The following is a 27,818-nucleotide window of genomic DNA, read 5'->3' as shown; positions in this document are numbered from 1 at the left end:
CCGCAGCCCTTATATGGGCCGCCGGGCCTTATAAGGCAAGTGTCTCCATGGCCACCTTGTCAATGAGTTCGGGCCGCTGTCAGCGCCGGCCGCGCTCCACGTGATCCGGGGGAGCCGCGGGGGGACCCGGGGCGCGACCCCTGCAGCCCCCCCTGCCCCGGCTGGGGCGCGGGGCCCGGGGGAGCCCGGCGCGGGGTCTTTTCTGCCCCGCGGGACCGAGCCGCAGACACACGCACGGCCCAAGCCCCGGGGGGGGAGGGGGCGGGGAGGGGGAGGGGGCGGGAAGACAAGAAAATCCCGAGAAACGCGCGGGTGATGAATACTCGGAGCCGGGGGGGAAGGACGCGGGCCAGGCGCTCCGCCGCTCCGGGCCGGGCTGGGGGACCGCGAGCCCGCCGCGAGGGACGGGGCTCGGGGTGAGTTGGGGGCCGGCTCCCCCGCTGCATAAGCGGGATTTCTTTTTGCAATCCAACAAGATGTTTCGGGGGGGGGGGGGGGGGGGGGGTCGCTGCTGGAGATCGGCCACTTTTGAGTGTCTTCGTCCTCGGCGGGACCCGGAGCGCGGGGGGAGCCGCCTGGGGGGACAGAGGCAGAGCGGGCGGGATGGCGGGGGGGGGGGGGGTCTAGGCAAGACACACGCGCACATACGGGCACACACATGCACACACTCGGGCACATACACACACACCCATGGACACATGCAGACTCAGAAGTTTAGGGCTGGAAAGGAGCTCGTGAGATCAGGTACATGCACGCACACATACGCGCGGACAGACATGCACACGCTCACACACAAACACGCACACACCTTTACACGCACACACAGACACATGTACACACGCACAGACACATGCATACACCCTTACACACGCACGGACAGACGCACACACACAGACACATGCATGCACCCTTGCACGCACGCACGGACACTTATGCCCGCGCGCGCGCGCGCACACTCACACCCTTACACACGCACGCACAGACATGCACGCTTACACACTCGTGCGCGCGCGCACCGACGCATGCACACACCCTTGCACACACGCGGGCAGACATGCACACTCACACAGACACATGCGCACCCCCTTACACGCGCAGGCCCACGTGCACACACGGGCAGGTGCCCGGGCGGGGCAGCCCCCGCGGCGATGCTCGGCCCGCGCGGGGCCGGGGCCGGGGCCGGGGCGGGAGGCGAGGGGCGCTGCCGGCCGGGCTGACGGATCCTTCCTCTCTCTTTTCTCCCCCGAAGACCCTGGAGCGCCGCTTGGCAGCAGCCGAGCCCGGCGGAGCCGCCGCCCGGCGCGATGGAGCCGCGGAGCGGCTGAAGGACCGCGCGCCGCGCCGCTCCCCGCGCTGAGCGCCCCGGAGATCCAGCCCCGCCGGGTCCCCTTGCCCCGCGGGCCGGAGCCCCGGCGGGGAGCATGGCCATGGTGGTGAGCCAGTGGCAGGAGCAGATCCCGGGGGGGCCCCCGGGAGCCCCGCCGCCGCCCTGCGCCCCGGAGCCGGCGGCGGGCGCGGCCCGGGCGGGCAGCCCCAAGGGCGGGCCGGCGGCGCCCGGCCCCGAGCCGGCGGACAAGGCGCCCAGCGTGGACTGCATGGTGTGCGGGGACAAGTCCAGCGGGAAGCACTACGGGCAGTTCACGTGCGAGGGCTGCAAGAGCTTCTTCAAGCGCTCGGTGCGGCGCAACCTGAGCTACACGTGCCGCAGCAACCGCGACTGCCCCGTGGACCAGCACCACCGCAACCAGTGCCAGTACTGCCGCCTCAAGAAGTGCCTCAAGGTCGGCATGCGCCGCGAAGGTGAGCCCGGCCGGCCCTTCTGCCAGGCTTGCTCTCCTCCTGCTTCTCTTTCTTCTTCCTCCCTCCTGGTTTTTCTTCTATTCCTTTTCTTTCCTCCTTCCCTCCTCCCTTCTTTCTCTTCTTCCCTTCCTCCCTCATTCACTCCTTCCTTCCTTGTCCTTTCTTCTTTTTCTTTCTTCCTTCCCTCCTTTCTTCTTTCCTTTTTTCTTTGCTCCCTCACTTTTCCCTTCATATTCTTCCTACCTTCCTTCCTTCCCTCAGTTCTCTCCCTCTTGGAAAGTCAGAGTGCAAAACAGGAGGGGGGAAAAAGAAGCAGAAGGGGAGAGTACAGAGAGGACTTTTCCTCTCTTCTTTCCGCCCGTCTCGCCCAAGGGAGAGGAATGAGAAGGAGAAGGGCAGAGGGAGCTGCCGGCTTTCTCTTCCTCTGCCTGCTTCCGTTCTTTCCCTTCTTCCTCCTCTTCTCTCTCCTTTCTCACTCTCTCTCACTGGCCCTTCTCTCACCCCTGTCTTTTCTCTCTCCCCTTCATCCCCTGGGTCCAGCCTCTCATTTCCCTTTCTCTCCTCTCTCATCTTTTCTCTCTTTCCTTCTCTGCCTCCCTCCTTCCCTTCCAGCTCTGCTCTTTATTCTCCCCAACTCCGGACCCGACCAAAGGCGACCGAGTCCTGTGCCCGCAGCATCTCCCGCCCTGAGAGTCCTCTGCCTGCTCCGTGTGTCCTCTCCCTGCCCTGCTGCCCCTGAACCAGGCCAGAGACCCCGGTCGCTAGTGGCAGGTGGTGGTAGGGACATGGTGCGCTCTCAGCCTCACCCCCCCCACACGCCCCGTGCATTCCCCCGTAGCCAAGAGAGTCCCAAATCCCACCTCTTAGGGGAGATCAGGAGCAGCGGAAAGCCTGCAGGCTACAAACATGTCAGGGTGTGTTGGGGCATGGGGGTGGGTTCCTGACTCATCTCTTTTATACTTGCTGATCCCTTCCTCTGAGGCAGGTTGGGAGCAGACTGCTTTTTTCAATCCAGGGTTAGCTGTGCAGCGGCGCGGCAGGCCGATATTACCCCGCCGGCCCAGCGCTTTCATGCAGTGCTCAGATCTGCACAGAATCACCCCTCAAATTTGCTCCTTCCTTTTTTTTTCATCCTCATTCCCCCTTCGAACTCCTTGCATGTTGATTTCCCAAAGCTGCCATTTTCACCCCCTAAATACCCCCAGTTGGTTTTTTTTTTTATCTTGCTTTTAACACAAGAAAAAGCAAGATCCACAAAATCCCCCAAACCTCCAAAGTATCCTGTCTCTTTTAGACTGCGTAATAACCCTATTCCGTATTTAACCTGACTGGGAGGGGGGATCGATCAGTGCAATCGATCTTTTGGACCAGTGAAGTTCTAGTTTCTTTTTGGATTTAAAACAGGGTTTGGGTTATAGGGAAATCTCTCTGCTGAGTTGGGAAGGGTTGTTTCCACACACCCCCCCGCTCTTCTCATATAGAAGGTGCTTGGGATGAGTTGGGCCGAACTGTAATAGTAATAATATAATAGTAATAATATAACACTTGGTAACAGGAATCTACCAAAGGGCTGGCATGAATTTTACAGGATTTACCCTCCTTGTATTGCCAGGTTTAAAATCAGGTTAGGATTTAGCCGGGGAGATAACACGCACTGTTATATGAATAGACTGAGTGTGAACTGCAACGTAATCACAGCTTGCAGTTTTCGCAGCCCCTTTTCCCGGCTCCCCGCTCCCTTGAGAAATGTTTCCCTGCCTTCAGCTGTCCGTTTGGGTGCAGGGAGGATTGAAACATGGGCCAAGGGCTCGCTGGTTGGGATTCTGGGTCTCTTTCATGAAGTCAGGTAGACCAGGTTCTTTGGGTAAATGCGGTATCTTTTATTAGATCAAATAAATAGTTGGGAAAATTGTTCTCTGCACGCTTTCGGGCACAAACGCCCTTCTTCTTTCATGAAGTCACGGTGGGCAAAGCACCCCGGTGTGTAGCACACTCTGCACTGCTAACAGTCCCAAGTGCTGATGATACAGAAGTGGAAATACAGTTACCGGTACATTACAAATCATGTCATGGGATTTATATCAGAAAAACCTGTAGTTCTCTCAGGGAAGGAGCAAGTTATAGTGAGTGGCAAAGTTCTGATCTCATTTATGTCCCTTTGGAAACATACCTAGGAAAAAAAACCCCAAGGCAAGCTAATTCCCTGAGCAGGGGCGTTTCTTCTTGAAAACTCTGCCTTGTCTTTCTAGTGAAACGTCCAGCCAGTCGGATGCCGTAATGCGTTTGTGGCTTTAATCTTCTTTTCGTGAAATGCTGACTGCTCTGGATCTTAGTAACGGATCTGGAGGGCATTAGCCGTTCTTACCAGGCTAATTGTAAATATATATATATATTATCCCATGCTGGTGAGATGGAGGTAAGCTTCTAGCAAGTTTATTTGTCACCATTAGTCTCAGCAGGGTAAAATCCTTATTTATAGCAGATCAAGCCGTGCGGTTCAGTCTATTTCCTTCCTTCATTGTTTGCCTTCAGTTGTGTGCATTCGTTCCTTTATTCAAGCCCCCTGTCAGATCTGCTGCTTAATCCTGCTCTGATCCTGGGCCTGACTTGAAGAGAAGGAAGTTGGAAAGGGGGGACTGCTTTACATCTCTTTCTTTCCCCACCACGGAGCTCCTTACCCAGTTCATCCTGAAGCAGGTTAGACAGTTGGATAGGGCCGTATTCACATCTGGAAGCTGCTATCTTAACCGATTAGTCGTGAACGTGAAATAGATGAAACAGCTGCAATTAGCAACCGTCTTTGTAGCATAATTTGACACACGCCCCTTCCAGTAACCAGATCTTCCGCTGCCAAATGGCTCCGGGGAGGTCAAATGAGCACGATGCGGATTTACGCCTTCTCAGACTTGGACAAGGTCTATGCATCATTTAAAAGAAACCAGTTCGTGAACCCCAGATCTGTGTCTCGTCGGGCTGCTGAGTTAAAGCTGGTGTCTTAGCACTGAAGTCAGTGCTGCCAGAGTCTTGCCCTTCAACAAAAAAAACCTGTTGTCCCCCATTCATTGAGAAATACATCTTCATCACGCAGGATGAGCTACCTCAGTGGATTCTGAGATCAGACATGCACAGAGAGGCTACTTTTTTTAGCCCTTCTTCAAAATCTGAAGCAACATCTGTGCTGACAGATTCCAAACAGTTCTCCTCCATGCATTCTCATTTTTTTTTTTTAAATGTCGATTTAACCCGGGATTTTTTTTCTGGGTAAATATTTGTCCTAGCGAGAAAGATTCTACTCTAGGACAAGACCTATCGATTGACTGTATCTCTCAAGTTGGTTCTGATTTTAGAATCAAACATTATATCGTTTCTTCCCAGCAGTTTAGATTTAGGAGCTATCTATCTATCTATCTATCTATCTATCTATCTATCTATCTATCTAGAATTTTATTCAAAGGGCTTCAAATTGAAGATCTACTTAGGTCCCTTCCGACCCTACATCTATGAATCTATGAAATATGGTTCGAATGATTCCCCTCCTCCTAGGCAGAACACAGACATGGTTGAAACTGCCAAGAAAAGGTTTTGAAATGTTATTTTAATTCCCAGCCGTTTATTAGCAATGGGGATTGGGTCCGGAAAAGATAGTCACTGTCCACAAAATCCCATTCATGGAGCGACCTCCCCCCGCCCCCCCCCCACCTAAATCTTCAAATATAATTTACAAAAAGTCTCCCGTGGAAAAATTCCTGAGTGTATGAAAGAAGGACAAACTTTACTGTGAACAGTTTTCTTTCCAGGGGATGTTTCTAATTGCTTCCCATTATCTTGGATCAGGAATATTGAGGGAAGTTTAGTTGCAGATACCTTTCTGCCAGCCTAGTCTGAAGGGTAATCTCGCTTTCAAGACGTGACGTGGGAAAGAGAGGGGAGGTGAAAAGGATCCAGAGTATTTGCTGCTTTCCCGAACTTTCAAACCACTTGATTCTGCTTTTGAGTTGCATCCGTGTTGTTTTGTAGGCGTGAAGGCGCTCGGGGTCTTAACGATACTGCCCGATCTTGAAATACATTCATTCCCCTGACCCGTTTCGCAGCATCCCCCGCAGTCATGGGCTTTTGTTAGTTATTCTAACGATCAGGAGAAATCCCCGTCCTCCACTGAAGCACCTTTGTCCCTTTCCGTGGAAAGGCGGCAAGTAATCTGCTAGCCAGCTCGCTGCTGCTACTCTGTCGTTTAACTGCCCGGTCGAAAGGCTTTGCCGTCAGGGCGCTCAGCGTGTGGAGGTATTACTAAGCTCGTTTCTAAAGCATCCATCATCGTAGACTGTTTTTACGGACTTTAACACTACAGAACCGATGCAAAAATCTACCGCTAACCCCCCTCTTCCTTCAAGGGAGGATGTCAGATAAAGTTGGGCCCCTTATTTCAGGGGTGTTGGTAGTAGCCGCCTTGTTCTAAGGACATAGGCGGACAAGGCTCTTTGGGGAAATGTGATATCTTTTATTAGACCCATAGGCCCCTTATTTAGATTTTATACAGAAAAACAAAGAGGCGTGTCAGAGGGAAAAGTTGTTTTTTTTCCCCCTCCCCAAAAATCAAATGCTTTAATGGGATTTATTTTTTTTGTATTTAATACCGGCGAGGAGAGGGCTCCATTCTTCCACCAAATAAATAGTCTGCCCTGGATTTCTCCAGGAGCGAGGGCCAGAAAGTGAAACTTATTTGAATCAAAAGTGAAATCAGTTATCACTGCCCTGAGAAGGCAGCCAAAAGCCGGCCGTTCTTCCTGGCCTAAGTCCTGGAGCCGCTGGAGTTTGCAAAGCACTCGGCAACCTGCATCTCCCACGGAGAAGCCTTTAGGAAAATCCGGATAGCTTGCTTAAACTATTGCAATGAGGACCACGCTGGTTTGAAAAGCTGGCTCCTAAATCACTTTTAATCACCTTGCGGTCGGTGTCTATTTATTTTTCAAGTTCGCTTGTTTGGGTTTGTTTCCTGTAATTAGACACAGTCCATATAAACCTTTGATTCTCAGAAAGCCACCTATTTTCTAAATAATAAAGCGATTACCGCAGGCGATATAAAAATCCATGTTTTTGTGATAACCGCTATTTGGTTACCAATTGCCAGACATTAGCAGCAGCACCCTCAAGGCCTGTTAGAGAAGTAGCAGAATCTTTTTTTTTTATGGAGATCACATATCTTTTTCAGTTCCCAGATCTGTCTGCGTGCTATTATTACTTATAGTCGCTGTATTCCCCTAAATTTACACGGTATTTCGCTGACAAAGAAGGAAGGCACCTTCCTCCTGATGGAAATTTTGTGATCTAAGCAGAGATACAATGCTGTTTTTGTTCTCAAAAGCCAAAATAAAATCCCCCCCACCCCCCCTGCCCATCACATTACACAGGGCATCAGCACTGATTCTGAGCTCAGAGGCAGCATAAATCTTTTCAAGTCGAGGCAGTTGCTTCAGATTTAGGCTGGGGACCAGGATCAGGATCTGGCCTTCTCCTAATTGGTCCCCAGATTTGTCCCTGCTGGGTTATTGAGTCTAGTGTTTGCTATTGCAGGCATCCATATATTTATTTCTCTCTCCATATTTATTTTTAAAGTGTGCAGTTTCTCAGCCAGTGGCTTGCGACTTGGGCCTGTTATGTGATGGGTTAGCTGTAGGGGATGGGTTAGCTGTTTAAAGCGTTGCTCCAAACAAATGCGCTCGGGGAGACTTTTGGACTTGCGGAAAGTAGATGGTTAATAACAGACCAGAAATTGAACTTGTACGAGTTTGGCAGTGGCAAGCACTGGGTCTAATCAACCTCCCAGGAAGGATGTTAGGCTTAAATCGGTAGTTTTCAACCTGTGGTTTGTGGACCCCTGGGGGCTGCAGACTATGTCTAAGGGGTCTGCAAAAAATGACTGTGATCAATCCAAAGTATGTGAATACCCATACTTAAAATTCAGATGGGTCTGCACCTCTGTTCAAAATTTTTGGGGGGTCTGCAACTGAAAAAAGGTTGAAATCCACTGGCTTAAATTTTTAGTGCTTGTAAGCTGCCTGGAACTGCTTTGAGATGGAAAGTCCCAGGGGTTTTGGCATCTATAGCCACATAAGCACATACATATATGTACATCTGTGTGTGTGTGTGTGTGTGTGTACATATATACCTACATAGACACACATATATATACCCACACACACACACACACACATATATATACAGTCACATAAACACACACACATATAGCCATACACATACACATATGTGACTGTATATATGTGTGTGTGTGTTTATGTGATTGTATATATATGTGTGTGGGTATATATAACCATGCCCACACCTGCGCATACACCCCCCCACACATATATACCCACACACATACAGATATATATACCCACACACCCACACGCACACATATATATCCATACACCCACATGCACATGTATATAACCACACACGTAGACACACACACATATGTACCCACACATACACGCATATATGCCTACACCCACACATAAGTGCATACCCATATATGAATACATGCATATACCCACATACATACATATATCTATATATATCTATATATCTCCATGCCCACACTCACACATACACGCACACCCCCACACATATACCCACACAGGCATACACACACACATATGTGTGTGTGTGTGTGTGTGTGTGTGTGTATTTGTGTATATATATGCAGATCAGCTGGTATGTGGGGCCCCAGCCCTACCGTTTCAGTGGCGCATGAACAAGTGACACCAGCTGTGGTTCTGCTCCGTATAGAAGTGCGCATGGATGTGCACGCAGGGGACTATTTTATGAAATCCCCAATTAGTGAGACTTCAGTAAGGGGGTTGGGTGGGGTGGGGGAGATCTATACACGGAGGGGCAGCAGAAAAACCTGTCATTGCGCCAGCAAAATCAACACGCTTTGGCCGCGATCGGTTCTGCTGGGTCTTGCAGATCGAGAATTTACAAGGCGGTGTCTATGTGTCTGCTTAGCAGGGATCAGAAGACACCCCTCCACCCCTCCTAGCACCAGGGGTCTTTGCATCTGAGTCACCCAAACTTCCTAAGCTGCAGCTTGCCCTGGGAAAGTCACTGCAGTGCTTTGCTCACCCCAGCCTGAGCAATCCCATTGATAGGAGCAGAGTGACTTGCACGAGGAGCTGGGGATGGCAATGGTAGGAGAATCGCTTGTGTTTCCCTTAAACAAAGCCCCACTTTCCCCCCTGCCAAGCTTTTGGGGGTGCCGTGCACAGTGTCACCCGGCTGCACTGCGCGTGGTGGGAGCCCAGAACCATTTACAGCGAAGCAGGAGAAAAGACTCGGGTTGTTTGCAGCCGATTATGATTCCATATTGTCTCGACACCGCTAATTCCATGCCTCGTCTATAGTGTGAATCCTCTATTCCATCCAATTTCAACGGCGTTCAGTGCCTTAGTAACAATGAGCTGGGGGACCGGAGGGGTTGGCTGCAGAGAATCTCTGCTGGGGAAGGGATTTTTGCTGCATACACAGATTTTCTTCTCCCCCCACCTCGGGGACGTGAAAAACAAGGCCAAGGCCTCGCTGCGTTGTTCCCCATCTCATTTCACAGCATTAGGGAGGCGGCTTTAACTCGCGGAAACGCGCGTTCCAAGACAGCATCGTTAGCGCCATCGTCAGCCTGAGAGAGGCACACGGGTCATGTTGCTGATTGAGTCTGTGACTGCCCCTCACCCCCCCACCCTGGGGGGGTAATACCCAGTCTGTGCCTCAGTTTCCCCCATCACACCGGGGTTGGTCTTTTAGAGCGAGTCGTCGGGTTTCAAGGTGGAAGTTCAGGGTAGACTCTTGAGACCGGGGCCCTGTCTAGGCTGGGAAAGCTCGTGATGGAAGACCATCCCTGCCCCTGAGGCTGGGAGGGGGAGACTTAGAGGCAGTGAATGGTGTTGTTTCACTCACGGAGAGCGGCTCTGTGCTAGATCGGGGGTTCGGCTCCAGTCTCTCCAGCCCCAGGTAAAGGCCTCCCCCACAGCCTTGCACCCAGCCCTGTCTGCAGCAGTCCCTCCCACACTGCCGATCAGGATGTGATGGGCTTTCACTTACCCCCATAAAGCCCCCAGACCCGTGGTCTTGGTGACACAGGCAGGGTCTCACCCCCCTGCAGCCCAGGTGGGGGACGATTTCCCTAGAAAAACCTTTGCCGGATACAGACTGGAAGGTCGGGTCTTATATCCCACTGCAAGAATCTCCCGTTGCCCGATCTTCTACGGGTCCCAGGCAAAGCTGGGGGCAAATGAGCCCTGTCTTCATTTACAATGGGCCTTTGCAACGGCTGAGATTCGTGCCCATTCAAGGCTGCTTTCCCACCACCCAAGTGGCCTTTGGGCTTGTCTATAGGAAGGCCCTGCCTGTTACACTGCTCTGGTTATATTGGTGTAGGTAATGCTTTCATGTGAACACCTGAAAGGCCTTGTTTGGGATAACCCATGTGGACATATGCAGATTTTGTCCTGGCATAACTCCAGTGCCACTTCAGGGTGTGATTTTCCTTGTCAGTGCAGCCAAACTGGCACAGACCCTAGTGTAGATGCTGTTATGGGGTAAAGAGGGGCTTTATCCTAGAATTTCCCCTTCCCTTTAGGTTTCATCGGTGTTAGCATCATAACCCCACTCACTGCAGGCTCGCTGGGAAACTAGATCAGCACTGCTCTGTGGGTTGGGGGTGAGCAGAAGTGACCCCTGAATGGATACAGCCATGCCAGCAGAAACCCCCAGGATCAGGGCCATGATACCAGAGAAACTGTGTTTTGACCAGTGCAGCCTGTTTTGCTCGTGAGGATGGGAAAAAGCCACATCAGCAAAAAACTCAGGCTTCTTCCTATAGCTCCCATCTGCACTAGGAGTTTTTGGATGATAGTGCATATTCTATAAGGCAGGGGTGGGCAAAATACAGCCCACAGGCCAGACTCAGCCCGCCAGGCCATTCTGTCTGGCCTGCAGGGCCCCTAACAAAATTAGAAAAGTAATATTTATCTGCTCCTGGCTACCTGTCAAAGATGAGGTGTGTAGCACGGAAGAAAGGGTTTCACTCAGTGATTCTCAACCAAGCGGTGCGAGATCTCTTTAACGGCATCACCAGATCTGCACAGTCTTAGTACCTCCAGCTTGCAGGCCAGATCTAGAGCCACGTCATCCGGCCCCGGGGTCCGGAAATTTAGTGTCAGGGGGGTGACAGCAGCATTCATTGCCACTCCTCTGCTGCCAGTCTCCAGACCTGCCAGCCAGATGACATGGCCTTGCGTGGGCAGGGTCGGGACAGCCCATGGCTGGATCAGGTCAGGCTCGAGGGGACTGTCCGTGTGCTGGATCCAGCCTACAGACCTAAAAAGGTTGAGCACCACTGATTGAAACCAACAGCACTATCCCAGAATAACCCTATGTGCATGCTTGTATTCTGCTAAGACACCCTTTTATTCAGTCTAGTTTATCTCACTCCAAAAGGGAGAAGCTGACCCCCAAATGCCAGTGTACGGGCTTCGCTGCATACAACCCTTGTCATAACCGAACTGGGCCTGTGCATCAGGTTGTTGTATCTGCAGCATCTCCGAGCCTGGCGCCAGCGAGGATGGCTTGGCTAGGACTGATCCTGCCTCAGGCAGGGGTTGGGACTAGATGTAACCTCTGGAAGTCCCATCCCAACTTCTCTAATGCAAGAAAGGGCAAAAAATGTTGTGTGTACAAAAGCCTTAGGATTTCTATGATAAGCCAGCTCTGCACAACCTCTCCTAGAGCAAAACAACTGGTAAGCAGACAGGGCTGCTGGTATAATGAGGTAGTAGCTGGGATCTCAGTGTTGGGAACCAAACCGAGCGTAAAGCCCTAGTGGGAAAAATTTTCCTGCGTGGAAAATACCTTGACATACATGGCAGTCAGGTTCCCCGTTTCTACCTTGTGGGATCACCGCTTTGGCTCAAGCTGCTGGTCAAAGCTCAGGGCTGAGCAGAGAATCAAGTCCCTTGCCCATGGTGCTTGTCCTCCGCATTGGGATAGAAGCAGGGTTCAGCATTTCATGCTGGCTTCCTTACTGGCTAGAACTAGTGTTGATTAACCTGTGTATTCCCAGCTGCAAAACCACCTGGATTTCTTTAGAGCTCAGAAACCTAACCTCTGGGCAAGACAGCTGGCCACCGTCCCTCCATGCCATCTACCCCCCAGCGCGGTGACCGCCGAGTTTGCTAATTCCCTTTGCTGTCTCTCTCTCAGAGATCCGTCGCGATCGCGATCGGAGCTGGGGGGACGACTGATTCCTACTGTCCCCGCCAAACAAATGAAAATGAAAACAGAGAAGGGAAAAGGGTTTATTGCCACCCACCCCACCACCCCTGGAGTCTTGCTTTGGTTTAAAGGAAAAAGCCTTTATAGCCTGGCTTGAATTCCTGGTGTTAACCTTCACATTGGCTGAAAATACACGTAGAGCTGCATTTTGGTCCAGTGCGGTTTGGAAGTGAAAACCCAGAACCTGGTGCAATGCAATGCTGGGACTATTGAGGCATTTTGGGTTCTGGGAGGATTTTGCCCTGCAGTCTTTGTCTTGTTGGCCCCATCTTTGCTGTTCATCCAGTCAATTATAGTTGGTGTTTTCCAACGAACAAAATATTCCCCGCTCCGGCAGGGTCTGCTTTGAGCGAGCCATTCACGGCCCTCCCGGCTCCCCGCTGCATTCCCGACCCCCCCCAGCACTTGCACAGATAAATGGTTCCCTCCCCCCACCCCCGCAGACTAACAGCGGTGATTCTTACCTGGGATTCACAGCACCCTGGGGTACTATGAGATCCTTTTAAGGGTGCCGCAGCAAAAACTGAGAACTGGCCTTCTCAAAGCCGGGTGCGGAGTCTAAATAGGTTGAGAACCACTGGCCTGATTTACCCCATATTTTGTGCAGGTGAGGTTGGGGTCTTGCACTAGCGTGAACGATTGTGCAAGGGGCAAGGCAAGAGGGAGCTCAGCTCTGTGACGTTTCCACGGTCTCAACTCAGGGATTTAATTATCTTACACCCAAAGGTGGGAGAAGACAAACACGGTGGCCTCTCCAACGGCACCTAGTGAAACCCGGCTGGGTCCGGCAGGCTGTATCTTAGCTGGTAGAGATGGCGGCGTGCAGATCTCACTCCTAGCAGGACACAAATGGAACAGGCACAGTAGGATCCCAGTTCTCATCAGAGCCTCTGGGCAAGAGTTTTCCTTGGATATTTTCCTACCCCCGTTATCCAGCGCCCTGCAGCATCTGAGCTCTTCATACTCTTTAGCAGATGGGGGACTCAGTGCCCCACCTTGAGTGCAGATCTGGGCATGGAGCAAAGACAGACACGTGCCCAAATTCCTGAGGAAACTGGTCCCAGTGGAGGGCATTGAACCACCGGGTCCGATTAGGACGCAGAGCAAAGATCTTAACGGTGCAGGAGAGATCGGTGCCACCCGTGAAGAGACAGGGGTCAGGTGGGACTTGTTCACAATTAAGTCTCTGTTAATGAGTGCCCCAAGCCAGACCCCCAGGGCTCATGCCCCCTCTCCCCAGTGATCTGTGCAAGAGGCTGGATCTATTCTATACAGCTCTTATCCTGCCGGAGCCCAGAGTCTTCCAGCCTCTGCAAGACTGATGAACCTCTCGGCTCCCCTTTAGGCGTTGAAAGCAAGCGGCCTGATTCTGCAGAGTGTTTTACTCTTGAGGAGAACAATAGGAGCTGCCAGCTGATGAGTCCTTTTGAAAAATCGGTTTCCCCCATGCTTTCTCCCCTGCTCCCTAATCTCCATCTCTGTCCTACCCCAAGCCTTTGGCCCCACCAGCTCAGAAATGCCTTGGCTGATTTGTCTAGCTCTGGCAGACCGGGAGAGGAAGCGTTTTAGCAGAGCAGGGGAGGGGGAAGGAAAGTAGACAGGGACCAGGTCATGTCCTGGGGCCTTGATTCTGGCAAGGCTGTGAGATGCCTTGCGGTTGTGCTTGCAGAAGCTGTGGCTGTGGGATCGAGCCCACAAGACCCCTACTTGGCCCCCCCGAATATGGGGGCTGGAGGATGGTGCCATCACCCCCCTCCTGTTTCACCACAACGTTGGGTGGAAGTTCGCCAGCTGTGGCCGGGTCCAAAGACCTGCCGATGTGGAGGGTCTCGGGCCTTTAGAGCAGCTTGGGTGGAGGATGCGGTGGACGGGCAAAACCTTACTACAGGGTGCAAGGTGACAGCCGAATTGGAAGGAGCCGTGTCTAGACTGTGCTTGAGATCTCCTCCCCAGCTCAGTGTGGCTTCTGGTCAGCTGTATCCGGGGCTCTGGACAAATGCATGTCAGTGCCTGGCCCCGAGAGCCGCAGGTGCAGGAATGGAGCAAGCCCCCAGGGTCTCAGCCCCTGCTCAGGAGACCAGAGACCCATCCGCAGCTAATGGGGATTTGCTTCAGGGACTGAGGACTGGATTAGGCCCCTTTTTTGGCCCCTTTTTTTCCTCTCTTCCCAAGAAACCAACCAGCTCCTCAAGTCCCTTCCCCTTCCCACTCCAACCCTGTCCAACCCTCTGTGTCTAAGGGGAGCCAATCCTTAGATCAGCAGAGACCCCAAGTGAGATGCCACGGGGCTGAGATGTGGTCCCAGGGAGGCAGGAGAGAAAAGGGTATAAGGCAGGGGAGACCAGGCTGGATAATCCTGTATTGGATGGGGAGAGACCACCCTGCACATGCCCTCAGGCTGGCTGGCACCGGGCACCTGTGCCCCCAAGCTCCTGGCAGGAGTGAGCCCTGTGGGAACCGCGGCTTCGGGTGTGGGCACAGGATGAGTTCCCATGGTCAGGGGCTCCATGCTGTCTGCCGAGGTCTGCTGGGAGCTGTAGGCAAATTGTACTGGGGTCTGGACCAGAGTCTGAGCCCCAGCAAACTCAGCCTACCCACTGGCTGTCCAATGAGCAGTAATGTCAGGGAGACCTTGACCTTGCAAAACGTTCTTGGTCAAAAGAAAGGACCAGGCCCACAAACCACCCTCGAAGCAGTGTGTTAGAGTGCCTTAGGGCAAGGAGGGGTCATTTGTTCTAATGCCACAGGTTTGAGGGGACCGAAGATGGGTGGAGTCTGCTCCCCCACCACCTGCAAAGGTCCCAGGGCAATGGGGAATCAGGGCATCCTGGCTCTGCTTCTAACCCACTGTGGCTTCTTGCAAGGCCTAACAGTGCCCAGCAAATACAGAAGTCCTGAAGTGCAAACTGAACCCTCCAGACAGCTCAAATCAGGAGGGCTGGGAGCGATCAGGAGGAGAATGACTGTCGGGAAGAAGTTAGCCCATGGATGCTCAATGCCAGCATCAAACGTAGCAGCTGCCCATTGCTCGGGGTGGGATGCTAGGTCTAATCTAGTCTGGCCGTTTCTAACTGGACCATGCAGATTGGCTTCTCTAAGTAATATTATGTTCTGGATCCAGTGATACCAGAAGCTCCCAGGAGCTGAGCATGCTCTCAGCTTTGAAAAGGAGAAGCTGTGTCCAGGGCCTGTTAGGTGCAGTGACCTGATGAAGTGACAGGGAGCTCATGAAAACTCCACCTCCTGTTCAGTTAGCCTAGAAGGTGCGTCTCTACCCTGCTTCTGGGCCAGGTTTGTCAGTTTGCTGGTGATTCAACATAAAACACAAATGGGGAGAAAAAACCCCACTCCATTTGTTTCCAGCTGAACCAACCCCGAAACATTCCTGTATTTTTGGCAACTGAAAAATCGGGAGGAAAGAAGACCCATTTTAGATGAAGTCTAAAATGTTTCATTGAATCCAGACCGACATAGTGTCATAGAGCAGTGGGGCTGGGAGGGATCGCCACAGGTTGTCTAGTCTAATGCAGGATCAGCCCTGTCCAAACCATCTTTCTCTATGCATTTAGCACTTTTATTTTTAAATGATTTCATTTCCCTCCTCCCTGAGGATGTTTCTTGGGGAGAAGCTGCTTTGAACGGAAAGACTGAAACATTTTGATTTAAAAAACCCCCCTGCAACAAGACCTTTGATTTCTCCTTCTTTTGCACTGGGTGCCCGTCCCTGTCCCCCCCACTTCCCCCCTGCAAACAAGCAGTTGGGTGAAATGAATGCAACTATGCAAAACAAGACGGTACCGTGAAATTACTATTTCCCACCAGCACAGAAACTAGTTTTCAGTCCACAAAAAATATTCCACCCTGCAGAAGTCTCTGGAATGAGGTGTTTCTGAGGCCAGGGGTGGAATGACTTTCTCCAGAGGCTGTTTCTTCATCGATTCCCTGTCTCTCTCCATTGGTTACTGGCAGCTTTGCCTAGAGATGGAGAATTTCATAGGCCTGATCATGCCAATGCCATCACACCATGGTCACCGTCCACCTGCCTCATTGGTTCCTTCTTTCCCTTGCTTTCGTTCCTATGCTTTCTTTTCCTGAAGGCTGGGGGCATATGTACACGCCACATTTTTTGCCCTGTCATGCACTGCAACTGCATGCCACAAGCACGATTTCCTGATGCTTTAAAAGTCCTTCTTAGATCTGGGTCCTGTTTCTCTGCATTACACATCTTCAGCACAATATTAAAACCAGGGACCTCGGTCTCCCTTGACTTTAGTTCTTCTAGACCCAGGCATGCCAATGAGCTGATCCTTCCCCAGCCCAGGTCTTTCTGGAGGGGTGTCAGAAAGGTGCGTTGGTAGGAGGGCTGATGCCACAAGAGCATCCCTTGGAGCCTGACATCGCTTAAGATAGAAGTCCCAGTTCCATCCATAAGGGGGCAACCTCCTGGGTAGGCCCACCAATGGGAGACAGCCCTGCCTTAGCTCCGCCCCCAGCACACACACCCTCCCATGACTCCATGCTTTCTTTTGACCTGATCCTGTGTGTGTGTCTCTCTCTCTCCTCTCCCCCCGGACCAGCTGTACAGCGGGGCCGCATGGCTCATACACAGAACAGCCCGGGCCAGTACCCGCTGAACAACGGGGACCCCTACAATGGCTACTCCTACCTGACGGGCTTCATCTCCCTGCTGCTGCGGGCTGAGCCCTACCCCACCTCCCGCTACGGGGCCCAGTGCCTGCAGCCCAACAACATCATGGGCATCGAGAACATCTGTGAGCTGGCTGCCCGCCTCCTCTTCAGCGCCATCGAGTGGGCCAAGAACATCCCCTTCTTCCCTGACTTCCAGCTCACCGACCAGGTGTCCCTGCTGCGCATGACCTGGAGCGAGCTTTTCGTCCTCAACGCTGCCCAGTGCTCCATGCCCCTCCACGTGGCCCCTCTCCTGGCAGCCGCCGGCCTCCATGCCTCACCCATGCCGGCCGACCGGGTGGTGGCCTTCATGGACCACATCCGGGTCTTCCAGGAGCAGGTGGAGAAGCTCAAGGCCCTGCACGTCGACTCTGCCGAGTACTCCTGCCTAAAGGCCATTGCCCTCTTCACGCCAGGTGAGGCGGGGTCCGGGGAGCAGAGTGAGGGTGGGCCTGCACCTTATTGGTGGCTCCTGGGTGAGGCCATTGCTTTGTGTAGGGCAGGTGAGTCAGGCTGAGGGGTGGGACTAAAGCAGGGCTGTCCCTCATTGGTGGCTTTTGGTTGAGGTCATTGTTTTGCTCATGTCAAGTGAGTTGGACCACCGGGGTGGGGCTAAAGTAGGTCCATCCTTCATTGGTGGCTTGTGTTTGAAGTCATTGCTTTGCTCATGTCAAGTGAGTTGGGCCAGGGGGCGGGGCTAAAGTAGGGCCGTCCCTCATTAGTGGTTTTTGGTTGAGGTCATTGCTTTGTTCATGTCAAGTGAGTTGGGCCAGGGGGCGGGGCTAAAGTAGGGCTGTCCCTCATTAGTGGTTTTTGGTTGAGGTCATTGCTTTGTTCATGTCAAGTGAGTTTGGCCAGGGGGCAGGGCTAAAGTAGGTCCGTCCCTCATCAGTGGTTTTTGGTTGAGGTCATTGCTTTGCTCATGTCAAGTGAGTTTGGCCAGGGGGTGGGGCTAAAGTAGGTCCATCCCTCATTAGTGGTTTTTGGTTGAGGTCATTGCTTTGTTCATGTCAAGTGAGTTTGGCCAGGGGGCGGGGCTACAGTAGGTCCGTCCCTCATCAGTGGTTTTTGGTTGAGGTCGTTGCTTTGCTCATGTCAAGTGAGTTTGGCCAGGGGGTGGGGCTAAAGTAGGTCCATCCCTCATTGGTGGCTTTTGTTTGAGGTCATTGCTTTGCTCATGTCAAGTGAGTTGGACCAGGGGGCGGGTCTAAAGTAGGTCTGTCCCTCATTGGTGGTTTTTGGTTGAGATCATTGCTGTGCTCATGTCAAGTGAGTCAAGCCAAGGGGCAGAGCTAACGCAGGTCTTTCTTTCATTGGTGGTTCTTTGTGGAAATCATTGCTTCCCTCATACCAGGTGTGTCAGGCTGGGGGCGGGGCTAAGGCAGGCCTGTTTCTCATTGGTGGCTCTTGGTTGAGGTCATCACTCTGCAGGTGAATCATGCCAAGGGGTGGGGCTGGGGGCGGAGCTATGGGCAGGTGTTCCCCTCCCCCCCCATGGCCCAGTCTGGCTCTGAGGCCACTGGGAGGTCGGGCTAAGCTCCTGGGTCCTGAGGACAGGTCAGGAGGGTCAGGGGATGGGGAAGGAGCCTGGCCTTCCCCCCCTCTCTCAGCAGCTCCAAAGCAGAGGCTGGAAACGGAGCAGGGATCCAGCGATTCCACATCCCCGAAAGACCTGGAGACCTCTGATCCCGGCCACCCCACAGATCTGATGGGGCGGGAGTGGGTGACGCTCTCCTTGCCAAGACAGGTAGAGACATTTCCCATTGCAAGGGATCCCAGCGGCACCATCAGTGCTGCAGTGGATCTCTGGGTTGATCTGTTGAGGATCCCCTGTCTTCCCAAGCTCTTATCTGGCCCCCTGAGCCCCACAGAACAGGAGGGAGAGAGGAGGGAAGGACAGACGATCCAGAACGAAGTGCCCCGGCTGCACCCCTCTGAGAATCGCCCAGCGCTTTAAGGCATTAAAGCATCCCTTCACATGCCTAACTGTACACTGCATCCCACCGTTTCCAAAAAAGGCGCCTGATTTTCCAGTAAATTAAAAAAGAAGGGAAAATATTTGATCCTTTTTGTTTTTCATTTGGGAGAATTCTCATTCTCTCCATTCCTTGTTTCGCAGAGAGATGGGGGCAAATACAAGGAACGTGCCCCCCCCCTCCCAAATTATTTTATTTCAGTGAAAAACAGGCAACTGTTCCCATCCCGTCTCATCAAGTGTTCGAAGAAAGCACTGGGAGGGGTTTTTTTTAATCCAATTGTTTCACTTCATGTAGTCAGAGCGGTGGTGTTCGCTTAGACTGGCACAGGCCGGCAGAGGTATCTGTGTCTGGGTGGCATCCTGGCCTATGGCGTGGATACGCCTGCTTAAGAATCACCCCTCTACACTGCTGATTTCCTGCAAAATATCAGTGAATAGACCCAGGTTAGGGGAAAACAGGCACTGCGGCATGTCTGGTGGGAGGTTAACAAGCCCCGGCTGCGAAAGAACAAGGCAGGAAAATCGATTTCTGAACAGAAGGAGTCTTCCATTTCCCACAGCGAGTGGGAAAACTGATCTGGAAGAAGAAGCAGTGCTTGGATTGCGCGTTTTAAAGGTGGTGGTGATTGGGAATGAAGGGTTTCTGCAGGGGTTGGATAATTTAGTGGCATTTCAGCTGGAGCCGATTAGGGAAACTATGGAGGTTTCTCTGCAAAGTTTTGATGTTTTTAGTGGAAGATCAGAACATTTAGACAAGCCTTCCTACTTACTCACATATTCTGTTTTTACCGTAGACAGACTTTTCACACACACACACACACACACACACACTTAATCAAACGCCTGACTTTCAAGAGAAACATTTCTAACCTGTCCGAGCACCAAAAAAGTGCTGTGTACAAATACTCTTTGACTCTTCAAGGAGGGACTCTCTCAAGTGAAACTCCCTGCGCTAAAAGAGGTATAAATCCACATGCCCCCGTCAGGTAGATTTCTCCCATCATACTTCTTGCTGGGTTTCTCTATTGCCAAAGTATTATTAAAGGGAACAGGAATATTAAAAGCCATACGAATGTAACAAAAACACTGTTAAAAACAGACCACCTCGTTTTAGGGGTTACTCATTATACCTGAGCTCATCAGGGCTAAAGGAATTTTTTTCACAGAGCTGCGTGTGTGTGTATGTGTGTGTAATATAAATATGTATGTGTGTGTCTGTATATCTACATACATACACATATAGATAGGTGGTATCTACATACACACACGTATGTGTCTATAGATTATTATAATCTGTGTGTGTGTGTAGATAGATTGATTATATATCTACATACACACACACAATACATAGATGGTATCTACATACACATGTGTATGTAGATAGATTATTATAATCTATCTGTGTGTGTACATAGATTTTATATATATACACATACATATACATACATACATACATACATACATATATATATATATATAAAATCTATCTACATACACACACACACACGTGTTGTGTGTGTGTGTGTGTGTGTGTGTGTGTGTAGACAGATAGATAATATATATTTATATGAAAGAGAGAAAGGTGAATATTTTATTTGCCAAGAGTATATAGTTTTGAAGGATAACATTATTAAACAATTACCTTTGGATGAAAATAAATAATTTCTCAAAAGCCCAAAGGCTTCTTTTCAGTATTTTTAAAAGCACATTTCATTTTGCTATTTCAAAAACAACATTTTTACTAAAAAAAAAAGAAAATCTTCATCATTCATCTTAAAAATAAGGTTAAAAAATGGGGGGGGAAGCCCATTAAAAATTAACAAAAGCATTTATTTATTTATTCATTTATTTATATATTTGGGGGGCGGGGCGTTGATTCGATTCACAACGACTTTTCTTTTTCACTTCATCCAGAAAATGGAAATGTTTTTATTCCCAAGTGAATAAAACTGAAAAGAAAAGGAAAGAAAGAAAAAAAACTTTTGCCATTTTAGTTTTGTTCAATGAAACAAAAGAATAGATTATTCTCCCAGCCCCTTTCTGCAGCTCTTGGCCACGCAGGTAGGAAAAAGAGAATCAGACTTCATTTCGCACTCGAGAGAGAGGCAGGAGTACGAGACATCAGACAAACTGGCAAACTTGCTAATTGCGCTCTTTACCGAGTAATTTGTCTCAGTGTAGGCTACGATGAAGACTTCTCTGCACAGAAAAGTTACACTGTATTTAAATATATATATATATATATAAGGGTTTATATAGGTTATAAAGGTTTACCTTATACAGCTCATACTGTATATATATCTATATTGATATAGATATAGATGTATATAGTACAAGCTATATATGATATATCTATATAGATAATACAGATATAGATATACCTTATATAGATCTAGCTATATAAGGTATATGGATATAGATATAGAGGTATATAGTACAAGCCGTATACGGTATATCTATATAGATAACACAGGTATAGATATACCTTATATAGATACATCTATAGATATACCGTATATAGATATATCTATATAAGGGATATAGATATAGATATAGACAGTACGAGCTGTATAAGGTAAACCTTTGTAACAGCATGTTTTGGAGGGGATTTAGGCTACATTAAATAGAGCCTATTCCTGTAAACAAATTAAGAGCTACAAATTATATCAAATTAAGGCTACAGTGGGGTAATTAGACCAGGATAATTTACCAGTGTGGCTTCTCCTCCAAGGAGGTAACATCACAAGCCATCTGTGGGGTAAAGGAGCGGGTTATAGCTCAAGAGACCCAGTGAGAGATCCCAGCTCTGCTACTTACTCGTTGTTACCCTGAACAAATCTCTGGTGCCTTGTGTGGCTCCTATAGGGCTCATATAGGGCTCTTGTACACAATGTGTATTGTTTAGATACACGTTACGAAACGGTACCAGAAATCGCCATTTTGCTAGGTTAGTTGCATGTGAAAAGACTATATGGTCCTGGAGGCAACGATTCTCTCTCACCGTGTGTCTGTCCAGCGCCTGAGTGCAAGCTCACAGCCCCAGCCTCAAAATGCTACAAATCAACTCAAAACCATTGCTACAATCTGCATTGTCGATTTTGCACAGTAAAGGTAGAGTACTTAGACATGACCAGGCAAACAAAATATATTAGCATCACCAAAAAAACGCCAAGTCCATTGCTTTCTTCCCAGATATTTAAAATCAAGTCCATTTTTTTTTCAATTTATTTTGAAGAAGCATTTGAATAAAAATTAAAGACTTATCAAAATACGAATAAAACGAAACCCCCAGATCTGGGTGATCAACATATTTTGTTAAAGCCTGATACAAATCCAGCTAAAAGATGTCATCGAGAAAAACGTTGCTAGTCCTTTCCAGTGACATTTGTTTTGTACTTTTCAAGAACAATGTCATTACTTATGATTTTCTGGGGGGAAAAAGGGGTGAAGGAGGCAGAACTGGTTGTTTTTTGTCCTTTCGGCTGGAAAATCCCAACTCGCTGAATTAGCAAATGGAAGAAGAAAGTTTTATATATAAAAAAGGAGCTAATTAACCTTTCATCTTCTATGCCATTTTGCTTGTCAAGATTTTCAGTCCAGCCTCATTAGTGAAACTGGCAATAATCCCCCAAAAAACAAAATATGAAAATTTCTCTATAGCTGGTTAACACTTACCCCCCCTCAAATTTTTAGTCTCACAAGAGGATTTTATCAAGTATCAGCAAATATTCCGCCCAGCACTGGATTTTCCTGAAGCTGCCCCTTTTTCCACCTTAACTGTTCAATCCCCAAATTAAAACAACAGCGCAGCAGAGCAGATCTGGGGATCTGATGACGACTCTCAACATTGGTGTCATTTATCCTAACCCTCCAGACCCTGGTTGTTTAAGGAGACCATTAGAAATAAAGCTTTTTATTCTTTTTTTTTTTTAATCTTAGCTCTTCAGGCACCAGGAAAAAAATCCATGAAAACAGGATGCCAAAAGGGCAGGGAAAATAAAGAACCCCAAATGAATTGTTTTAAGACATCTTGATGGTATGCTAATTTCTGGCCATTTTTAACAGGGTGTACTCAGGAATACATAGGCTAGTTGATAGTGTTATGTCTCTGTCATGTACAAGCGCCCTATGTGGATAGCTCTCAGCTTTTTCAGACCCACGTCCTGCCTTAGAAAATCCCAACTCTTAGTTTTCCACTCGTTTTTTGACTCCAGAAGAATAACAGAGTGATTCCTCTGTTGCAAAGCAGAGCAGGGTTTGATGCTCTGAATTGCTACTGGAAATCTCTGGGGTTGTCTCGAGGTTCATTGTAGCTGCTGGCACACCTCACCATGCTAGCAGCGTGCAACACCCCTACAAGGGTCCCGTGGCACTCTGGTTGAGCATCACTGAGCTAGACAGCCGCAGTGCAAAACAAAAGCCACCGAAACGGGTCCAGAGTGCAGACTTCAAAGCCTCGTCTCCACGGATTGGGCAGTGAGCAGTGTCTGGGCCTGAAATTAAAATTTCTTCTTGTCCTTTCCCCGTCTCAGAAACCCGGAGTCTCTTAGGCATCAGGAAATGCTCACAGCACGCTTTGTTCTCAGTGGAAACTGCTGGCTGAGAGTACTAGGGAACGTAGGTACCAGGATGTGCCGCAGACAGTGCCGTGGAGGCGTCCAGCCCTCGCCCTGCTTCTTGGGTCATCATTTGTATTAATTAAAGACCCATTTGTGGAGTGAATGGGCCCCAGCGCTGTTCTGGCTGGCAGGGGTCTGGTGCAATGGGGCAGGTGGGTAGTGACCTGGCAGGGTATTAGGGTACCCCTGCGAGCCACTCTCCTTGCCCTCTGTTCAGGTCAAAGTGCCCTGCTCCGATTCGGGACAGGAAGCTGGCATGGGCCAGGAGAGGCCGGGCCTGGCCGAATGACTGATAGGGCCGTTCTGGTCCGATTCTCCAACAGGAGCTCATGATTCATCACGGCTACAAAGCAGCTTGTTTGAGCAGAGCCCAGACATCCCCCTGCCCCAGGACCCCTGGGTAAAGAGCAGAGAGACCCGCGGGGACTAATATGTCACCTGCAGTGCTTGGCTCCCACAATCTGGGTGTAAAAGGGGCCACTTGCATGTTGGCCTCACCTTTAAATACAGGGAAACTGAGGCACAGCAGAGGAGAATGATTTCTATTATTCCAGGAGAATATGGGATCAGAACCCAGGCGCCCTGGTTTTTAGGCCCCATCAGGCCTTCGCAGTATGTGACCATCCCATGCCAGCTCCAAATCTGGAAGGCAAAGGAGCAGGAACCCCAATTGTATTATTACCATACTCTCTCACAGATAGCATGCACTCCCCCACCCCCAACCCAGCTGCTATAAACTGGGCTGCGCATTATAGGCTGGTAAATACGGTGAAGGCAATTTCTGCCACTTCAGCTTTGGCTGGGGGAGAGCACAGGACTGGGGGAGAGCCCCATGTTTGGGTCACAGGGACCCATGTTTGGGTCACAGACTGGGCTCCCTGGCTGCTGCTCCTCAGTTACGTACTACAAGGAGAGAGATTGTCTTCATGCTGCCTTTCAAAAACCAGGTCCGTGCCTTATTCCAGGGCACGTTGTAGGCAGGAAAATACGGTATTATTATTTTTGAACCCCAAGGGTTTTAAGCCTGGCTCGCAGCTGGAGGAGGGGCAGGCTCAGAGCATCTAGGGACCCGGCTGTGGCTGCCCCAGGGGAGCAAAGACACCTCCGAAAGACGTCACAAAAGGACAGAAAGATCCTGGGAACGGGGAAGCGCTGGAAGGAGCCGGACAGGGAAGGGCAGATCTGGAATTATAAGAGGGGACGTCTGGGACTGTCCTGGACACGACTGCAACCAAGCCTTCATTGAGCTGCGCTGCCATCCCCCGTGGCTGGGAGTCCTCCAGAGCTGCCCTGTACAGTGCCTGGTGCTAGGGAGCCCCAATCCCACATGGGGAGCACCCAAGGCACTGCCCCATGCCCCAGTGTCCCTTCCTTGTTTTTGCTCTAGTTTGTTTAATTGGCAAAGTCCTGCAGAGCGGGGTCTGATTTCCTGGGAGAAAACCCGTAGGAATGAGTTGAGATAGAGAATGGGGCCGATTCTCCTTGCCGTGTCCCAGCCCCCTCGGTGGCCCGGCCTGCTGTATGGGCACAGGAGCTGGCCACGCCAGGCCCATTCTTTGAGCCTGGGGCTAAGTGTTGGTCTAACAGCCCTGCCTTTTCGGTGTTGGTGTAACAACCCTCTTGGATCAACCAGCCGAACGGCTCTGCTCCCCACGAGGTGGCCGCTGCTAGTGTGGAAGGTGGCGGGGTGGTCGCAGCGCAGGAAGCCCCTGCAGAAGGGCAGGGGGAGAGGAGCCCCCCACGTAGCCAGCTGCAGAGAAACAGAGGGGTGAGATGCAGTCAGGTTCGAAACGGGGATTTCTCAGCTCAGCTGATTTGGGGGGGGATCTCCTGGAAAAGAAACAGGGGCCAAAACGTCTGGTTCCCCCAGAACAACACAGGAGAAACCTCATCCGGGGATGCCCCCCAGCCCTGGTGGATGCTGTGGGGACCGAGGGCTGCAGCCGCGGCTGGGGAGGGTTAGCCAGCTGCAGCTCGAGCAGCGGGGCAGACTCCCATGGAAAGGCCAAGTGACCCTGCCGGGCACGGAGGTGGCCGAGGTCAGGAGCGATCGCGTCTGGCATGAAACAAACCTCTTCCCTGATCAAAAGGAAGCTGAGATAGGGAGGCAGAGGAGCCAGGACACCTGGGCTCTATTGCTGGCACTGGGCGTATAGTCAGGGTGGGAGGCTGGGAGCCAGGACAACTGGGTTCTTCTCCTAGTACCAGGTAAGGAGTGTGATCCAGTGGTTAGAGCAGGGAGTCAGGACTCCTGGGTACATTTTCCTAGTAAACCAGCACATTGTTCAGTGGCTAGAGAAGAAGGATGAGGGAGCAGGGTGGATAGGAGTCGGGACTCCCGGGGTCTTTTCCTGGCACCAGGCGGGAGTACAGTCCAGTGGTTAGAGTAGAGAGGCAGGACTCCTGCGTTCTTTTCCTAGCACCCAGCACATGGGTCAGTGGCTGGAGAAGGAGGGCGAGAGGTACCGGCAGGACTCCTGGGTCCTCTTCCGGGTGCCAGGAGGGAGTACAGTGCAGTGGTTAGAGTAGAGGCAGGACTCCTGGGTCCTTTCCTGGTGCCAGGCAGGAACATGCTCTAGTAGCTGGGGGGGTCTTTGGGGACAGTCTCCCGTCTCCTCGTGCAGCCCCAGAGATCCCCCTGCACAAGGCCGCGTCCCCTCACCCCGCTCTGCTGTGCTGTCCCCGCAGACGCCATGGGGCTGGCGGACCTGGGCCACGTGGAGAGCGTCCAGGAGAAGTCGCAGTGCGCGCTGGAGGAGTACGTCCGCACCCAGTACCCGAGCCAGCCCAGCCGCTTCGGCCGCCTGCTGCTGCGCCTGCCCTCCCTGCGCATCGTCTCGGCTCCCGTCATCGAGCAGCTCTTCTTCGTCCGTCTCGTGGGCAAGACCCCCATCGAGACCCTCATCCGGGACATGCTGCTTTCCGGCTCCAGCTTCAACTGGCCGTACATCCCCATGCAGTGAGGGGGAGCCCCGGCCCCTTCTTGATACCCGTTCCCTCCGGCCTGGGGCAGGAGGGGACACAGTGATGCTCTGGCTGGCGGTTGGAGGACTCACAGCCGGACAGTGCCTGGGGCACGGCCTCCGGGGAGCAGAACTGATGCTGGAGAGGAGGGGTGCTGAGTCTTAAAGGACCCCCCTGTCTGGCCCAAGGGGCTGGCATAACCCCCTCGGCCTGCCCAGATCCCCGTCGCGTGGAAACCCTGCCGCCGCCTGCATCCTTCGCTTCTGTTTGCTCTGTGTGCCCAAGCATCTGTTCCCCTCTCCCCTTCCCCATGCAGCCGCCGCATCCGACACCCCCATCTCCGTGCAGCTGAGACCCCCGCGGGGAGCGGGCACCAGCTCCAGCTCCTCCATCCCCCGTCTCTCCTGCCGACTGCATGGTTGGCAGCTGAGAACAGAGAACTCGTTACCCGAGTGGCCTTGATCATGGGACAAAGTTGATTTCTTCTTTTTTTTTTTGTTTGGTTTTGGGGTGTCCATCAACAAAGGGGGAGGGTCTGGACTGGAGAGAAGAGACTCCCCCCTCAATAAACCAGTCGTTGCCTGTGTGTTGGGGCTTGGGGAGGTGGGGGGGGCTGGGACGGACACGGCCCCGGGAGCGTGGACTATTTATAAAATAAAATAAACCTCTATTCTATGCGACTTCTGTTGAAATGAATGTGTATATCCCTTCCCCCCCCCCCCTTTTTTAAGACCCTCCCTTATTGTTTGTGAAGAGCCGTGGCTGTGACTCGTGGATTTTGCAGGGGGAAACAAAGCCCCCCTCTGCCCCCCCTCATTGGCGTTATCATTAAAATGACGATTGTTGAACTGGGTCCAGGTTTCCTTCTTCGCGCTGGAACGCCCCGGGGCTCGGCACGCCGGGCCGTCTGCGCCGGGAGCGGACAGATGGGCCGGAGAACGGGCCCGGCGACGACTGGCAGGGGGCGTCTGGATGGGATGGGTGGGGGGGATGCAGTTGGCAATGAAGCCTCTTATGTGCCTCCGTGTTGTGGCGGGTAGGCTTGAGGCCTGGGTGCGGCGATATGGGGGTCCTCGTGCTCTGCTGAGCCTGGATCCAGCTCCTGCGATGCAGCATCTAGGGGACTTAGGGATTGTTCCTGCTGCACATCCAGATCCATCGGCCCTGCATGTCCACGGCAGGGGCGAAAACACCACGGCTGTGCCACGGATGTCCCATACCAGCAGCACCGTGTAGTACAGGTAACACATGTGAGTGATGGAAGAGCTGCCACAGACTGGGTCAGACCCTAGGTCCACCTTGCCTGGGCTCCAGTGTTACACGGGAGCAGAGAGCGGAGGCTGGAAGGGAGGGTGACCTGGTCTGAGCAGGGTTTACCCCAGGGAGTTCGGATTCACAGGCCATGCCCCTCGCTCCTGTGCTAGCTCCCAGTGCCCCTT

At 51.5% G+C, this 27,818-nt stretch overlaps 1 protein-coding gene across 2 annotated transcripts; it reads left to right on the top strand.

Annotated features, from left to right (window-relative positions):
• Window positions 1–311: 311 nt before the first annotated feature.
• Window positions 312–27,227, top strand: LOC106737568 (nuclear receptor subfamily 2 group F member 5). 2 transcript variants are annotated; one of them, XM_059719414.1, is made up of 4 exons: window positions 312–416; window positions 1,250–1,800; window positions 16,707–17,234; window positions 26,104–27,227. In XM_059719414.1, the coding sequence occupies exons 2-4, from the start codon at window positions 1,422–1,424 to the stop codon at window positions 26,376–26,378; spliced, it is 1,182 nt and encodes a 393-aa protein (XP_059575397.1). In that variant the 5' UTR covers window positions 312–416; window positions 1,250–1,421; the 3' UTR covers window positions 26,379–27,227. The 2 variants fall into 2 exon arrangements, with proteins under 2 accessions (XP_059575397.1, XP_059575398.1); XM_059719415.1 differs by lacking the exon at window positions 312–416 and adding an exon at window positions 650–744.
• Window positions 27,228–27,818: the final 591 nt, after the last annotated feature.

This window comes from Alligator mississippiensis, chromosome 15, assembly GCF_030867095.1.
Source record: "Alligator mississippiensis isolate rAllMis1 chromosome 15, rAllMis1, whole genome shotgun sequence".
In the NCBI taxonomy this organism is placed as follows: Eukaryota; Metazoa; Chordata; order Crocodylia; family Alligatoridae; genus Alligator; species Alligator mississippiensis.
Note: the sequence above shows the minus strand (reverse complement) of the source record. Positions and strands in the feature narration are given on the sequence as shown.

What these genes read in the sequence shown, in the direction of transcription:
- LOC106737568 (XM_059719414.1), top strand. Translation starts at nt 1,422, where the DNA reads ATGGCCATGGTGGTGAGCCAGTGGCAGGAGCAGATCCCGGGGGGGCCC. An exon ending in GGTCGGCATGCGCCGCGAAG is followed by an intron (nt 1,801 to 16,706) that starts GTGAGCCCGGCC and finishes CCCCCGGACCAG; the next exon opens with CTGTACAGCGGGGCCGCATG. An exon ending in CATTGCCCTCTTCACGCCAG is followed by an intron (nt 17,235 to 26,103) that starts GTGAGGCGGGGT and finishes CTGTCCCCGCAG; the next exon opens with ACGCCATGGGGCTGGCGGAC.